Source organism: Fonsecaea pedrosoi, assembly GCF_000835455.1.
Source record: "Fonsecaea pedrosoi CBS 271.37 unplaced genomic scaffold supercont1.1, whole genome shotgun sequence".
Taxonomy (NCBI): domain Eukaryota; kingdom Fungi; phylum Ascomycota; class Eurotiomycetes; order Chaetothyriales; family Herpotrichiellaceae; genus Fonsecaea; species Fonsecaea pedrosoi.
Genome location: NW_013550615.1, coordinates 2440943 through 2456449, shown reverse-complemented (window position 1 = coordinate 2456449; position 15507 = coordinate 2440943). Strand labels below are relative to the sequence as shown.

The 15507-nt window shown below is 53.2% G+C and overlaps 6 protein-coding genes across 6 annotated transcripts; 1 reads left to right on the top strand and 5 right to left on the bottom strand.

Moving 5' to 3' along the window:
• Positions 1-142: 142 nt before the first annotated feature.
• Positions 143-1546, bottom strand: Z517_00891 (uncharacterized protein; the record flags this gene model as incomplete). Its single annotated transcript, XM_013433854.1, has 5 exons — positions 143-943; positions 1021-1134; positions 1202-1302; positions 1430-1475; positions 1526-1546. The coding sequence occupies 5 exons, from the start codon at positions 1544-1546 to the stop codon at positions 143-145; spliced, it is 1083 nt and encodes a 360-aa protein (XP_013289308.1).
• Positions 1547-2384: 838 nt separating this feature from the next.
• Positions 2385-3446, top strand: Z517_00890 (uncharacterized protein; the record flags this gene model as incomplete). The annotated part of the gene is made up of 1 exon (XM_013433853.1): positions 2385-3446. One exon carries the CDS (start codon positions 2385-2387, stop codon positions 3444-3446), a length of 1062 nt encoding a protein of 353 aa, XP_013289307.1.
• A 945-nt stretch (positions 3447-4391) lies between these two features.
• Positions 4392-7292, bottom strand: Z517_00889 (uncharacterized protein; the record flags this gene model as incomplete). The annotated part of the gene is made up of 1 exon (XM_013433852.1): positions 4392-7292. One exon carries the CDS (start codon positions 7290-7292, stop codon positions 4392-4394), a length of 2901 nt encoding a protein of 966 aa, XP_013289306.1.
• A 2343-nt stretch (positions 7293-9635) lies between these two features.
• Z517_00888 (uncharacterized protein) lies at positions 9636-12355 on the bottom strand (the record flags this gene model as incomplete). Its single annotated transcript, XM_013433851.1, has 5 exons — positions 9636-10040; positions 10147-10592; positions 10636-11197; positions 11318-11745; positions 11797-12355. The coding sequence occupies 5 exons, from the start codon at positions 12353-12355 to the stop codon at positions 9636-9638; spliced, it is 2400 nt and encodes a 799-aa protein (XP_013289305.1).
• A 471-nt stretch (positions 12356-12826) lies between these two features.
• On the bottom strand, positions 12827-14225 carry Z517_00887 (uncharacterized protein; the record flags this gene model as incomplete). Its single annotated transcript, XM_013433850.1, has 2 exons — positions 12827-13174; positions 13266-14225. The coding sequence occupies 2 exons, from the start codon at positions 14223-14225 to the stop codon at positions 12827-12829; spliced, it is 1308 nt and encodes a 435-aa protein (XP_013289304.1).
• Positions 14226-14970: 745 nt separating this feature from the next.
• Positions 14971-15432, bottom strand: Z517_00886 (uncharacterized protein; the record flags this gene model as incomplete). The annotated part of the gene is made up of 1 exon (XM_013433849.1): positions 14971-15432. One exon carries the CDS (start codon positions 15430-15432, stop codon positions 14971-14973), a length of 462 nt encoding a protein of 153 aa, XP_013289303.1.
• Between the last annotated feature and the right edge of the window lie 75 nt (positions 15433-15507).

The window sequence follows — 15507 nt, the reverse complement described above, 5'->3', positions numbered from 1 at the left end:
TGTGAATACTTCTCCGTGAATATTGGCTTTTTGGGTTTATGGCTCACCGTAGTGCTTGGCATCTGAGCGTCTCGGAGTATCTGTTCGGAAAAACATAACATCCGGAGCCTTGCAATCCCGTCGAGCTGTAATTGACGTCTACTCAAAATATCTCTTCTATCTTTTCTTCTTCGTCAACCTCTTCGACCTTTGGCCTCTCTTCCTCATCTCTCATGAGTACTTGCACTAGTCGGTCACAGGCCTCCCTAACGCCCTCATCCTCGACGTGCGTATGCGTCTCTCTGATCAGCGGATAAACCTGCACTTGTCTCAACTTTTCCCGTCCTTCCTTCGTCGTGGTTAGCAGCAACAAGGTTTCGAGATGTGTTGTAAGAATGTCGTTGTCACTGTCCCTGGCCTTATCGGGTGGCAGGAGTTGCAAATCTGGGAGCATGTTTGCTGACTCTTCTTCCGGGAACTCCTCTGATCCAGCAAGTGGTAGCAGGATGTAAGGTAATATGTTGACGCCAGGAACTCCGTCCACAATTTCGGTGTCGTCAGCCAGAAGCAAAGGATGTTTGTCCACTTCAAAGGCAACATTCTTGATTGTACTGGCCACTCCTCTCCGCCGAATGTGGCTTTTGTGCTCTGTAAAGACTGTTAGTTTGCTTATGGGCACCACACCATCATAATCCCTCTTGCTCAGAAAATAATCCCGGCCCACTTTGTGTTTTGACAAGTCGGCCAAGAGATATGCCACATAGTCGAAATTTGCGTGTTTGTTGAGAGACCCATCGGCTCCTTTCACAAAGCAGTCAAGCAGTTGATCGAGGGCATAGGGGGATGTAGAGACTGTTTTAACGGGCAAGGCTCGTTTTAGATTGATCAACTTCTCCATGTCGTCTTTTTTGGCGAGGTTGGAGAGGAGCATGGCAATTTCATCAGCAGTTTGCTCCTTCGGGTCCTTCAATTGCAGTCAGCTTCGCCTTGGTAACGTGGGCATGAAACCGAGGGCCTGGAGGTGGAATCCAACCTACATACTGTTATCTTTCTGAGCAAGGTTTCAATAAGTTCGTCGTCTGCCACCAGATTCTCGAGGATTTCAGTGTCATGACTGATGTTGATCAAAATCGTGAGAGCATTCTTAGCTATGGGCTAGAGCCAAACCATGGAGCTGCGTCAGAACTGCGTAAATGGTACATATGTATAGACTCAGACATACGGTATAGTCCTTAACGAGAAGTTTCAGGTCTCTCACAGGGACGAGTTGAGGCTTTTTGAAGACTGTCGGATCTGAAGAGTGTCCAACAAGATGATCACAGGCTGAATGAGAGGGATTCTGTTAGTTCGGATCTTCCTGCCATGTAACCCTCTATTTGTATTTCGAGACACCCAGAGGAGTCGAGGGGAAGTCGAGGGTAGAGATACTCAAACGAAGGGGTTTGCTTACCAAGTTGTCGAATCTGAGTGTTTCCATGATGTAAAAACTCGAGCAACTAGGACGATTTAGCTATGATAGCCATGAATTTCCAAAGATTGGGCTTACCTCTTCCAACTCGGTGGGCATGGTGAGCGTGCTTCTGAGGGGAAGTCTAGGCGATTGAAGATACAAGCCTCATTTCAGGGACGCTGTCACCTTGACGAGTTTGATAAAGGTCCGAAAATGGCCTAGTTTTCAAATGACCGAATGACCGAATGACACGAATGACGACATATTTTGCACCCTGCGCTGCAACCACATCCACACTGCCACACCAACTATTACACCAAGCAAGACAACACCAACCGAACACCCAACCGCAGCTTGCTCCTCTTCGTCTCCCACGCTTTCCCGTCCAACACCCACTTCCACCCCTCTCACCCCTCGTCAGCCATGCCAGAGTCCATGCTCCACGCTAAATCATGCGAACCTCGCCTCATTAACCTCTTAGCATCATAGCGCTTCAGCCCTGATTTGCGCCACGATTCATATGCAGGCGCCCGCTCTCTTGGGCACTTAAGCAGCCTTTCGTCGCCCTGTTTCCTCGCCTTGTCGTAACACTATCCCCCATCCAAACTTGTTCGATCGTGGTTGGGGCGGGAAACGCAAGCTTATTCGGCCCAAAAGGTGGCCACAACATTGAATCCGCATGACCCTCTGCCACAACGAGTTTCAAAAGGTAGTTTCTCTTCCTGACGCAGTCATTTATCTTTTCGTCCAAGTCTCCGCGCGAGCTTCGTTGCACAAAGCACGATATTCATGCCGAGACCGTTTGACCTCCAAGCACTTCGGTCTGTGTCCGCTCATCACCGACGGCTTTCACTCCAGAGCATGATACAGTCTGTGTCGCCCACCCATATCCTATAGCTCTGAGGTCCAAGGCTGCGAAAACGTCACCAATCCTCAATTGACCGATGTAGAAACCATGGCCGCCAACGTTCTCGATCCTGGTCCCATGCCACCTCCACCTGGCCCCATAACAATTCGACAAGCCATCGACGACCTACAAGTCACCCTCAACCAAATCCGGCGTAAACTTCGCACCTTGATCGACTGGTACATATTTCCGGATGTTGTGCCTAATTCGATTCAAGCCTATGATCCACGACTCCAGATCCTACAGCTGCGATTGAAATCTCTTGCTACCATCGATTACCAGCGACTCCCTTATTTGATCGACGGCTCAGACGATCTCGCCTCACAATACTTGCTACAAATCGTAGAGCAGCTACTGTCCTCCGTGCGCGGAGTCCAGACCATCTTCGTGGAACACTACGATCGGGACCTGCAAGAGCGTCGGCCTTTTGGGACCATCTGGGAAACTCTTCTCTACAGACAGGACCAGATCAAGCAGCTGCCCGCGGTATGTCCTAGCATCCCACACCGTGCTGCCCCAGAAGACCTCAGGCCTGCAGAACTTGGCAATTTCTGTCCTGGGGCCTTGGGGATCAGCAACCACCGTGACAGAGGCCGACTAGGGTTCGTGGAGAAGAAAGAGCTGAACGACGATAATAAGCGCACGCTGAAGGCTTTTGGTGGCGCGTTCTTGAACTGGCAATGCTCCCACTGCGCCTGCAAGGTCCGCTATCACGTCGCCGCCAGCACGTCGTCCAACATCCACAACACGGACGAGATTCGCGAGCACCCCGGCTTGGACATTCAGTATCGCAGCTCCTTTCTGGCCAAGTGCCATCTATACCTCCCACCGTCGGAGAAGACGTCCAGCTTGTCCACCTCGACTTCTTTGTCAACCCACAACCGGCGCGACAGCTACGGCGTGGTCAAGTACGGCTGTGTATTCTGCTTCGCGACCGGCCACGAGCTTGAGCGCGGATTGACCGCCTTCGCCACCGTCCGCGAATTCGCCGAGCACCTCGCCCTCGAGCATAGGCATCCACTACCGCCGAGTCTACTGATTCATCGCTACTCTGTTGCTGTGGAGGGGAAAACCGTCATCGGTGGTCGCTGGGACTTGAATTTCTTGTGAGCTGGGGAGAGGGTGGGTCGGCGGGGTCATTGAATGAATGCACATCGGGACTGAACGCGGTTTCTTTTCTTCGATTTTCTTCTCCGGGAGTACAGGAGTACAGGAGTACGGGAGTATGGGTTGCAGACGAAGCTCTAATGACTGATGAACGAATTCACGATCCAGGCGGGGACCAGTGGGTATTTGGACGGCCGAGGCAAGTGACAGCGATGGGGATGCATCAAAGGGAGAATGTTATTTCCGGAATACTCTCTGTACGCGACCATGTAATTCTGTGTCTAATCCCGAGGAGTCTTACATGGTGCTTTACTCTGTCTCTTTCTCTGTGTCGCTCTGTGTGTCGCTCTCTCCCTTCCTGCTCTCTTGAATCCAATACAGACTCTTCAAAGTATTGCAGTTGTGAATGTTCATAAAAAAATCCCCAAGCCAAGCTCACCCTCCTCATCCCCAAAGCCGTCACCGTCGCCATATCAAGTGCTCCGCCCTCCGCCCTTCGCCCCTCCAGTTGCGGCTCGGACTGGGGATAACCATTCGAATCCGCTTCGCGAGGATGCGCCCATCCCAGCCCAGTTCCAGTCCATTCCAGCCCTGCCCAGCCAGGGCAGCGTTGCCTTGCCTTGCCCTGCCATGAGCATATATGCAACGCAGGTAAAATATACAAAACGCCTAGATACCCGCTCTCAACACGCATCATACCAGTGGATGATGCTCGGCACACGCACATGTGTGTGTTGGTATAAGTTGATGTGGGTTGATAGATATGCACTACCGCCATGGTAGATAGACAGATGGAAAAGATGCCCCATTCAACGCTTGCTGGCGCTAGTTCATGCATGAAAAACCCCCCCTGCCAAAATAATAACAAGAACAAAGGAGAGATGTCAAAAATGTATATATATAGACAAGAATCACAAGTGTAAAGAAGACACGGAGACTCGAAAGAAATCACACATTCTCTAGAACAACACCGACACTGACTCCAGGCCGGTGTCCTCGCGCGGCTGGTACCACGATTGGACTGTAGCTCTTCTTCTCGAGAATCTCCCACTTGCGCGCCTCCTTGATGAGCTGCTTTTCCGACTCCTTGCTCCACAGCAATTTGCCAAACGTGGACCCAGCCTTGCCGTCTGGCTGCGGCTTGGTGACTTTGAGAGTGTTCTTGGCGCCGGAGAGGTCTTTGGAGCCGCGAGAGGCTGACTTAGCCGAAGACGCCGTGCGTTTGTGCCGGTGTCCGCCCCCGAGGAATGAGCGTTGTGATTTGTTCGATCTCTGAGACGTGGTGGATGGATTGCGCGCATGGTTTCTCTGTGCAGAGCCAGTTCGGAGATGTGATTGCGATGATGTTTGGGCCTGTGCCTGAGCTTGGGCCTGGGCTTCGGCGCGGCGTGCGGCGAGTCTGGGTCCAGGGACGTGGATGCGCGCGGACTGCTTCCGAGAGAGCGAGACAGTTCGCGCAACTGCGACTTCTGCAGTCACTGGATTCGAAGCGACCGGATTAGATCGGGGAGGGACGGTCTTTTCGAGACCACGTAGTGACGATTTCTGCATCGCGTCATGGGAATGGGGCTGCAGCGATGAAGGCAACGTCGCAGATCGTTCTTTTGACGCCCGAGGAGCCGCCGACCGCAAAGCCAGGTCTTCCGTATTAGCACGCACAGGTCTCGATGGGATGACACCCGAACGTTGCTCGATGGCCGTCACAGTGCTCTTTGCCGCGTATTTCGAGAGAGGGATGAACTTGGCGTCCTTTTTCGGGACTGGGGGCGGCTTGTCGTCCGCTGGTGATGTTGTCATCGACTTTGCTGTTCTCTTTGGGCTGGGAGGGCCTTGTGGAATTGTGGGCGAGTCGTCAATGGGGCGATCCACGCGCTTGACCGCGGCCACGCGAGGAGGTACACTCTTCGGCGCTTGCGATTGCTGGACTGATGGTGATCTCGCAACCTTCACGGTCGATGCGTTCGATCTAGGAGAGTCATCTTCCTTTATTTCAACCACGGGCGAAGGGATCAGACGGCCAACTTCTTCGTGAGTCTTGCTGCCCAGTCGAGACTGATGATCGGACGACCATTGATACTGGACGGTAACGATTGGAGGTGGTTGATTCGATTTTTCGTCATGGTTTGCAATCGTGAGCGTAGGGACACTGGGGATTTTCTCAGCGGCAGAGGTGGCACTGCCCGTGGGTGCTGTTAGTCTCTCCACTGCAGCAATTGCTTCGTCGAAGTAGGCCGTGTTGACCGACGTGTGCTTCGTCGTCCATGCAGAAAGGCCACCGCTAGATGCTGCCGGCGGCTCTGGTGGAATCGGGGTGTGCCGCTCAGAGACACCACTTGCGCCTGTTGCTGAAGCTTCCACGTGCCGCAAGTGGCTGGGGGGAGGTGCCCGTTTCGACCGTGTCCGAGCAAGCTCTACTTGGACCGAATCAGGTCTGGTCATGACGAAATGGCCGTCCTCTACGCCCTTGGAATCTCGAAATGACTTGATATCGAAGAATATTTCGTCGACCGTGGTTGCGGAAGAAACAGATGATTGGAGCGAGTGAGCAGAGCTCCAAGGTGGCTCGCGATCCGTCGACGCCGTATTATCTTCAGGGCTGTTGATTGTCTGATCGTTCGGAGAAGCAATCTTGATCGGATTGAGAGGTTGTGGCTTTGGCACGGAGAAGTGGTCTTGCATAGGAGACAGGCGGGCTGGGGAAGTGGCTGATCTTCGTAATTGAGTAGGTGGCAGGTAATCATAACCTGCGTCGGGGACTCGACCGACGATCTTCACAGGGGCAGGGGAAGTGGTTGGAAAGAGCGAATATTTGCTTGCTGCCGGCGACCTCGTCATGGTTGGCGTCGTCAGTCGTCTCGGTGGCATCAGTGGCGTGGAAGGTTCTGATTCAGGACCTTTGTGGTCGTCGTGTTCACCGTTACCGGTTCCCTTCGTTGTCGGCCGACTGTCGTCGAAGGATTTAAGACTGTCCAGCGCCTTACTTCGTCTTGCAAGAAGTGAGGAAGAGCGCTTGGCCGCGGGAAGATTGAAAGGAATATCCAGTTCGAGCTTTGGTAGAGGCGGGCGTGTATACGGCTCCCTTACAGACCCAGAATCGGTCGCGGTCGCAGTTGACGGTCTTGAGATTGAGTCGTCTTCAGGCTTCTGAATGACTAAGTCCGTCGTCTTCGCAGTCAAGGATCTTTGATCCTTCTCGACTGGGGGTGGCGGTGCATCACGTCTGGGATGCTCTGGTTGCGTCGTTCGCAGCTTATCTCCCTCAGCTTTCGTTGTCTCGGAGGCTGTGTCTTTGTCCAAAACCACGAAACCGGTCGGAAGGCCTATCGTGGGGCCTGAAGGGACCTCATCTCGTCTGATAGCGGCTTGTCGAGATCTGAACAGCGTCCCTAGCTTCCTCCATCTCTTAGAGTTCATCTGAGCGGTATTGCTCGAGGTTTCCTGATGCTGGCGGAGGACAGGACTTTGATCGAAAACGCCGGACTGTTCGGGAGGAACACAGAAGAATGCGGGAGGGTGACTAGGACTGCCAAAAGCCAGGCCTATCAAGCTGTCTTCTGACTTCGATACACCATTCACGTTCTGCAGAGGTGAGGGTCGGTGATTCTCTGATGTCAGCGGTCGGATGGAAGGGACCTCGACACGCAGTTTCCGCTTCCCGGTTGGGCCACCGGATGTCGTTGGACGGATCTGAACCAGCCTGGGCCCAACGCTGCCTGCAGCACTCTGGCCGGTCGAAGATGAATCCCCAAAGGCAAAATCAAAGTCCTGCTGCTTCGCAGTCGGTTCAGCGGTCGACGGGTTGTGAAGAAGAGGATTCCGTTTGCGAATGGACAACCACCTCGTCGGCATGTTCAAAGTTCCGGACCAGCCAGTAGGGAAAAAGAAACCGATCAAAACAGGGACAAATGAGTGACTGTAAAAGGAATGCTTGAGAGGCGGGTGACCTTGCAACTCGCCCCAGCAAAGTTTGGGACCCAGGGCACCATGAAACAGTTACAAGGTGAGCATCGTGACACGCCCGGGCGGTCTGTCGCCTGCAACTCTTACTATGATTGACGATGTCCGATGTGTTTCCAGGCTGGGGGTTTGGTGGGTAGGTAGGAGAGAGCAAAGACGAAATCCGACGCACAAACTGCAACAAAAATTTGAATGACCAACCGCCGTGCCACTGTTTGCCCAGCAAAGACAGGGACTGGGGAATGGGCAGAGAAGCTCACCCCGACACGAGGTTGCAGAAGGGGACACAGAACAGACCGGGATAGAGCATGACTTGCATGGATGAGGTGGCATGCAGGTACAGCGATCGTTGGTGGCCGTCAATGCGACCTTTTTTCGATAGCCGAATCAGCATTGTTTCTTTCAGCCAGGTCGGCTGTGGCGCAGTGAGATTATTGACGACGGGGGTCTTTAAGAGGGCGGCACCAAGCTTGAGACCATCCTTCGAACGACTGCCGTTGCAGACCTGAGGATGATGGAAACGCAGTGGACAGGGTCAGGGAAAAGATGGAGAGCGGAGGTTTGAGGGAGCCACTCACAGATGCAGCCGTCTAACGGGTGCTGGAACCTATGGGCCTGGCGTGCTTCAGGTTCGCCCTAGTCTCTCGCGTGGCGTCCTGTCGCATGTCAGAAATCTTCCGACAGGTGGGATGGCTCTGTGTTAGAAAACCCCATTGATCTTTTGTTCGCACGAGATGTAGATATCCCCCTAAGAGACCTCGCACCGATGAAGGAGGATTGATCTTATTTCAGTCGGAAAGTACCGAGCAGCAAAGTAGAGTCAAAGACCGACGACGTCCTCATCGCTTTTCTCACGATCCCAGAGTACTCGAAGGTTGCCGCCGGACTGTTTGGCTTGATTGCCTCCCCAAGTTCGTACCCGGTCCTGTAATCTCGTCACCTGTGGGTTTCTTGGGCTCGGATTTCTCGGCTGCCCCTGAAACACATGGGCCTCAAAACATGTGTACCGAGTGCTACTCCGTAGCAAAGGGCCGCCACCACATGCTCCAAGCTTCGCAGAGATTGACTCCAACCGTAGTCCGCCTTCTTGATCGTGACTGGCTTCTTATTCTAGGATTACTGGGGAGGAAGGATGCCGAATGCTCCCCCACTCTGTAGCCAAAAGACGTCACTTAGAGCTGCTGTTCGCTAGATCTTTGCTGACCACCGTTCGCTGGGGGATTGTTGAGGCCATGGCGTGGCCATGGCTTGTTATTGGCGCGCTTCGGGGAATTCGACGGAGGCATGTTCGGTGGTGTTCGTCGATATTGTCCCAAGGGAATCAAAATGATCTTGAAATTGTCTTCTTTCGGGAGACGCCTGGTTCTTGTCCACCTCCTCTTTGAGTCGACCCCTGCATTGTGTGTGCTGCGGTGTGGTATACAAGTGATTGTGACAGAATCTGGGAGGTGACGGGCTCGAAGCCACATTTCGCTTGTGGGTATGTCTTCAATAACAGGATTTTGAAGGGTTTGGCGTGAGAAGGAGGCGGCGATCTTGGTCGGCCTGAAGATTGCATGTCACAATTCGACGAGCGGCCCTCGCGGCACTGCCCTGCGTAGGTACTCGGCTGACTGGTGAGCAATGCTTTTCGAAGCATGGGAGTGGGAAGTGCGAGAAGGAGTGAGGGAGACATTGACCGGGTCGTCTTTCCACCTCGCATTACATACCTGTGCTTTGCTGAGCACAATGATCAGAATCTTGCACGAAGTGTGCGGTTTGCGCCGCTGCTGGCTCGGAGGTCCAAGATTATGCATCCACCCGATCAATGTGATTGCACAATGCTTGCGAAGACTGAATGCGCGGAGAAACGTTGCAGCCCTGCAGAAAATTCAACAATGGCCGTAAATTTTCTTTGCTGGCCCAGTCTTCATACGGCTCCCTCGCTCAAGCTCTCCGCCATGTCTCTCTAGAGTGAACCAAGGACTCTACACCCAGGAATAAGCTTGGACTCTCACAATCTGTAGTTAATAAAGAAGTTGGCGTACTGTGAGAGGAAAGGAAAGGGACTGGAGTTATAAATCAGACTGGTGCCTTCCCGGCCCATTACAAAACACATCGAAGCCTGAGTAGATTACTGGAGAGAATTATACATTAGATTAATATCGCTCGTGCGCGCCACTACCATCTCATCTCTTCGACTCAGCTGTTGTTGCTGGCTCTGCGCGACCACCGTATACGACCTGGCCAACCGACTCAATAGATGGTGATCTTCTGCGCCATCCCCTTTGCTATCGATAGTGCAGTGATTTCCGCTGCCGAGTAGCCTCCACCATTCACAAGCTCGGCAGACTCGTTATCCTCCACAGTGTTATTACCATCATCGGCCCTCCCACCTCTTTGCATGGGCCCATACATGACTGTCCCAATCCTGACAAACTCCCAAGGCTCTATAGCCTTGAGGACTAGGCCTCGCTGACCGTCGATCATGAGGGCGAAACTGGGGAAATGCGGCTTGTCGTCAAAGGTTGCGGAGCCGCGGCCATGCACTGCTGCCACCTTGGTGTTGCCGGCAACAAGAATGTCCACTTCGGTCGACATTGGGTGGAGTTTGCGATATTTTGCATCCGATTTGGCGGCTTGGAGGAGGTATAGCGGGGCCTGTATGGATCTTTATTAGGGCTCATGGACGATAGTCGGAGACAGTTCAACGTGGTCGAGCGCGAAAAGGGGGAATTCAAAAAAGATGTCAGTGGCGAGACCTTACCTCCAGCGTGATCCAGCCCTTCTTGGCCCTGCCGTATCGATCTTTCCCCGCAATATCAACATGTGCGCAGATACACCGAGCCCTCAGATTCTTTCTATTCAGAGGATGGAAATTCACCTTGCCGTCCAGGCTGGCCCAAGACCAAGATGGTGCGCGATATTTCGGCGGATACCTCACCTCTGACTTGGTCGGGGGAGGCATTGCCGCGTCGTGTGCTGGGTCACTACACTGATGAGTTGGTTCGAACGTCTCTATTGACCAGCAAAGGTGTTGGAGAAGATCGTTGCGCCAGAGACCAGCGAGGTATTCGTCCCTTGTCAGAGTGCCCACAGTGTTCGCAATACCGGACAGAGCAGGCAGCTTGTCGTTGTCTCGTGTCAGGTTGCGAGAAGTGTATTCTTCAACCAGACTTAGCCAGACATTGGGCCAGGTGGTTGCATTGCTTTCTTTGTCGTCCGATCCGGATTTGGAGACAGAGCCGTCAGCAACGAAATTCGAGCCTGAAAATGACCCTCGATAACGTTGGAAACTCTCTACACAAAAGGGCACCATCCTCGGCCAGCACATATTGCTCGCATTCCCAGTAGAGCTCCTCGGTTCCAAAGTGCAATGTTCGCGGAGAAAGCAGTCGCTCCTGAAGTGTCCATCCGCGCTTGTTCAATGGCTCGTGCTTCAATGGCTGGACCGTTGCCCCAAAGCTTCCAACAACATATATCCTTGGTTTCTGTTTCAGAGATGATGGCATCCATTCCGGCGTGATGTATACTCGAGATTTCTGGGTACCACGCATGCCGAACATGTTATTGAATGTCCTGCAGACAACCCCATCACCTGTATAGTCTACCACCAGAGGCGCCGCAAGCGGTATGCATCGTCTTCCTGTGGACAGAGTATCGACGGAGATGTATGGTCTGGAGTTGGTCACTTCCAGTGGCTTCGACCCATCGCGAAAGCAACCAGAGGAGTCATCTGCTGAGCTCATAGCTGACAGTTTCAGGTAAGAAGCAAAGTAGACAATGCCCATCCTGGAAGCCTCCATTTCCCAGTCAAGCTAGCAAGTCGTAAGCGATGAAAACATGTATTGAAGGTGAGTGTACCTAGGATTGCCCGAGGCAAAGGAGAGGTGGGAAGTAAAGATCTGGATATTCTAACAGACACGAAAGAGACTTACATCGTCATCCTGTATGATGCATAGGGAGTCAATCCACAGAAAGGGAACCCCAAGCTCGCGAGTAATGGTGACAGCTTGTTGGAAAGTTGCCGGTAACCCATCGAGCGAGATACCTTTGCAGTGGTCTGCATATGTCTTCTTTGTTGTTGTAATGCGGTGCGAGAGCCCCCAGCAATGGCTGAGGGCTACGTAGTGTCCGTGCCGGCCACTGGTCTCCACGAGCCGAATAGTATCTCCTGAACCATTGACGTCGAGGACTCGAGTCGGTAATGGTGGTGACGAAGGTTTGTCTGAACAGGAATGACTTCGATTGCAGTCGTGGCCGGCATTGCAATCTTTCAACCACGTCTTGATTCGCTGTAGAGCGATCGCAGAACCTTGATGATTCGTTCGAAGCCGGCCTGGGACTGTTATAGCCAGGTCGGCATCTTCTCAGGAAATTAGAAAAGTATTAGTCGTTTTGTAAGGGGATATGATACCGTCGTCTGTACGGATCCTGAGGAATGTCCCTCTCATGCGAACATTCTCATTGCTATTGCCCTCAGCTTCTTCCACACTAGGTCCTGTACCCAGCCTCACACCGAGACCTATCAACTGAAGCGGTCGATCTGTGAAGGGGGACTTGTACCAGCTGCCAAAGAGCCATGGTCGAATCTTGCCACTGCTCTCCTCCTCAGCTGGAAAGCGCTCGCGAGGATCCAAAAAGGCTGGCTCGCGGAGGTCAGGTTCTGGGCCGGAATTGTCAAACATGGATGCGCCATTCTCCATGGCACGTAAACTTCCTAGGGAGCTATAATTGCTCTCGGTCTCTCGTGTCATAATTCTGCGGCCTGAAGGGTATTCCACGCCAGGTCTGAATGCCACCATGCCACCAATATCCATCAAGGAGCAGCCTGCCGCCCACCAGACGAGCCTGCATATCGCGCATGACTCTTTCGAGGCCTCTAAGGCGTCGAGGCTGGCATGATGCGGTAAAGCGTCTTGCTCTTCTGATGGTAACTCCCCGAATGGGATCTGATCGCAGAGTTCACAGAGCATCGTGGACAGGGCAACAGCTCGACTGTGAGAGCGGTTTGATCGCTGGCCTACATTGGAGACATAGCAGGATTCAGTCACAATGAGACTGCAAAGGACGAGACATGGTCAGACCGTCCCTAAGGCTGAGGTTGAGGCTGCGGTCACCAGAAAACGTTTCCATGGGTTGTGTTCAGCTGCTCGGGCTCTTCGGTTCTAGACCGCGGATACGAGGCTGGGACAAATCGGCTGCGACACTTTGGAAAGTGAAATTTCTCGAACGAGGGCATTTTAAGCGAACACAAGCGAATCATTGACATCGAGGAGGTGGTTGAAGTGAAGAGCGAGGCAGAATCGAAACTGAAGGATTCAAACATGTGGGTGCGCAGTTTTCAGATCTCATTGACTGGTCAGCACCGAGAATCGACTCTTTGAAACCGCCACAAGGCTCAAGCTTGCCAAACGCTTGTTTCTCTATTGATATTTCCATCTCCATCAGACAGATCTACCTACAGACTCACTTCGAACCTCGATGAACTGCGACACATCGGTAGCCATCTCTGACATGTCCGACATCAAAGCCGCCAATTCCTGTTCGTTATCCTCCTTTCTGAGCATCTCAAAGAAAGGATCAGTGTTGGGATTGTCCGGATCAGTCTCATGACAGCGAAGCTTGTTTGCCGAAGAGATTGGACTGACGAGTTTGAGAAACACTTCTCTTCGCGCATCGGCCCAGCGTCGAAGTATTGATGTCGATACACCTTCACTTAGGACGTGTGCTAGGGCGTCGGCCAGGGAGTCCGCGTCAAGCAGGCCCGTGCTGAGACCCAATCCGCCCCAGGGCTGCATTCAACTCATCAGCACTTCTCCCACGCAGACGTTCCGTCAGGAGGAAGTTATAAAGAGAGAGATAGAACATGGGAGACCAACGTACATTGTTCAGATGTGCCGCATCACCGATCAGCATACATCTCCCAGAGAGCATGGATGGGACAATTCGCTGATGAGTCTCGTACCTCTGCGACCGTATCACCTCATACTTGGCCGGTCGCGGGCCAGGAATCAACCTTTCCAGTTTCTGTCTCAGATTCCAGTCGAGAGCGTCTGGTTCACACTGCTCGAGAGACATGGCCACAGTGATACGATAGTAGCTGGGTCCATGCTCAGCCGGCCTTTGTATGGGGCTAAACAGAGCCCAGTCAATTGGGTCCACAATATACACAAACGGAGGACCGTCGTCGGGCATTGGAAGGTCGACCCAAGTGTCCGTCGCCACTAGAACCTGAGGCCAAGTGACTCCGTCAAGGGACAAGCCGAGCAGTTTGCGTACTGTGGACTTTCCTCCATCGGCCGCCACCAGATATGATCCCTCAAAGGAACGCTGGCCACCTTGCCCGTCGAGGACCGTCACATTCACCCTTTCTGAATTTTCCTCCTGGCTAACACCAATAACTTTGTGACCGAAATAGACGTGGGAAAGCCCCGAGGCCGTTAGATTGGCCAGGATGACCTCCCTCAACCGATGTTGTCCGAGTATCGTCATGCCGTAACCACATTCACCCTCCTTCGAGGCGGATCCTTTGGTCAGGTCCCAGGAAGCAATCAGAGGACCCCAGCTTCGGCTGTCTGGAGATATCTGTTGAGTGGTCTTCCTCCACGAGAGGCCCCTGAGCAGGTAGCCTTTGTCTCGAACTTCTTCCCAGATTCCTGCGTGCTGAAGAGCAAACTGTGAGGGGCCAAAGTATCCCAATGCACGAGGTGTTGGATAGAGCTCGGTGTCTTGCTCAAACACCACCGTCCGGATTCCCGCTCGGGCAAGGCGCAACGCCAGAAAGAGACCTGTGGGACCACCTCCTACAATAAGAACTGGCGTCTGCGGCGTTGAAGAGCCCATTCTTCTCGTGTCTCTGCTTCTATGGCTGTGATCACTCACAGAGCAAGAGAGAAGTTGTGGATGGACACTCGAGCGGAATCTCCAAGTTTTTCCATGACAGACGCGCCAAGTATCGGAGTATATGCGCTTTGAATGGAGTCATGGCTGGTCATATGGACGATGACTGACTGCTGTTCCTCGACTTTCGCTGGTGCCATGGCCACTGTCACTGCCACTACTGGCGACTGCTCAGAAAAGTCAGCCTTTTGCCCTCAAAGTCACCCACCACTTCCGTGCCGACTGCTCGAGAGTTCGTTCGAGACAATATGACATCCAGAACACCAGCTGGCTGGGCTAGACGAAGCGATTGCCCACCAAGCACGTGGTATGCGAGGTCCAATTCAGCCGATCTTGTTGATCTGACAGCGGGCTCACAATGCGTCACCCGCACATACTTACCGATGGTTCGAATTATGCTTCGAGGTCATGAAGAGGAGGATGGTCGGATGACTGAACTTTTCGCAATCTTTCATGATGAATCCTTGACAAGAATCCTTTGACGATGGGTTACCACTATCAAACAACGAAGACCTCTTCCCCACGCACTTGCGACTTCGAGACCACAGCTTTCTTCGCTTGGATTCGATCCCAGATTTTCGAGGCAAACAATGGTAGACACCTCTTAGAGAGCACACTATTGTCCCCGTGATTGTCTCCTCCCTTTCAGCCGAGTGACAGATTTCTTCCAGGGGACTCCATCCCTAATTCAACCACCAGCAGTCGCACCTGGCATGCCGTAAACCGTCGCGTACCACCCTGCCGGCGCCGCGCCATCGACAAAGATCGTCCGGTCCTGAATGAGCCAGACGTGATCCTCCTCCCTCCGTCGAAACACATCCTTCCACATGCCCCAGTGATCCGGGCTCGCCCGGTCCGTGACCGCCAGGTAAAACGCCTCCGAATGCGCCTCGGCCTCGCCCACAAAGGTGATGTCGATGGTCGTGATGTGGTGGCGGATGTATCTGGCTTCGTTGCCCTGCACCACCTCGACCATGCGCTTGGGGTCCACGGCGACCCCGTTGGGCAGACGGTACAGCGCATCCGGGGCAAACAGCGCGGCCATTGCGTCCCAGTCGGCGTTTTCGCGCGCGAGAGACGCGTAGCGGTGCATGACTGCCGTGATATCGGCGCGGGCGTTGCGTTGCTGTTCTCGTGTCGTCGAGTCCATCCTCTATATCACTCTTTTGACCTGGAGCTGGCGGGATAAGTGAATCTCAGACACTCGATGGTGAGGTGCGCCTTT